General features: G+C 77.2%; 2 protein-coding genes across 3 annotated transcripts in view; one reads left to right on the forward strand and one right to left on the reverse strand.

Moving 5' to 3' along the window:
• Positions 1-283, reverse strand: part of IMMT (inner membrane protein, mitochondrial) — a 25,139-nt gene extending 24,856 nt beyond the window's left edge. For both annotated transcript variants that reach the window (XM_010577665.1, XM_010577658.1), the window contains exon 1: positions 151-283. In XM_010577665.1, coding sequence (XP_010575967.1) covers positions 151-195 — 45 coding nt within the window. In that variant the 5' untranslated portion in view covers positions 196-283. The remainder of the gene's footprint in view (positions 1-150) is intronic.
• A 134-nt stretch (positions 284-417) lies between these two features.
• Positions 418-574, forward strand: part of MRPL35 (mitochondrial ribosomal protein L35) — a 1,677-nt gene continuing 1,520 nt past the window's right edge. The window contains exon 1 of the mRNA XM_010577963.1: positions 418-540. Coding sequence (XP_010576265.1) covers positions 418-540 — 123 coding nt within the window. The remainder of the gene's footprint in view (positions 541-574) is intronic.

Raw genomic sequence — 574 nt, forward strand, 5'->3', positions numbered from 1 at the left:
CCCCCACCGGCAGGCCCGGCTAGGGCCGACCCGGTCCCCGCGAGGCGGGAGGCCAGCCAGGCCTCACCGGCCGGAGGGCAGGCAGCAGCGAGGACTGCTGGCGGGGCTTCCCCCCCCAAAAGCTGCGCGCCGCCAGCCGCCCCTGCTCACCTGCGCGGCCACGGTGACCCCCGCTCGGTGACACGCCCGCAGCATGGCCTCGGAGCCGGCGGCGGCCGGGGGCAGGCTGCAGGAAGGCGCCGTACGCGGGAACTGCTAGCGCCCCCTGCCTCCCCCCCCCCCCCGCGCCCGCCTTGCGAGTAAGGAGCAGCGCGCATGCGCGGCGGCCGCTCGGGCTTCCGCTCCGCCAGGGGCGTGGCCGCTCCTAGCAGAGACTGACGGGCAGCGCGCCCAATCAGAGGGGAAGGAATCGGCCATATGCAAATGCTACCTCCCGCCGCCGCCGGCGGGGTGTCCCTGAACGCGGGGGCGGCCCCGGTGGCGCATGCGCGGGAGTGGACGGGGCGGTCAGAGGCGGCTCCGGGTATCGCCCCGCCCCCGGTGCGGCCTGACCTTCGCAGGCTGCCGTAGCCGG

This window comes from Haliaeetus leucocephalus, unplaced genomic scaffold, assembly GCF_000737465.1.
Source record: "Haliaeetus leucocephalus isolate CR32 unplaced genomic scaffold, Haliaeetus_leucocephalus-4.0 Scaffold51, whole genome shotgun sequence".
Lineage (NCBI taxonomy): Eukaryota > Metazoa > Chordata > Aves > Accipitriformes > Accipitridae > Haliaeetus > Haliaeetus leucocephalus.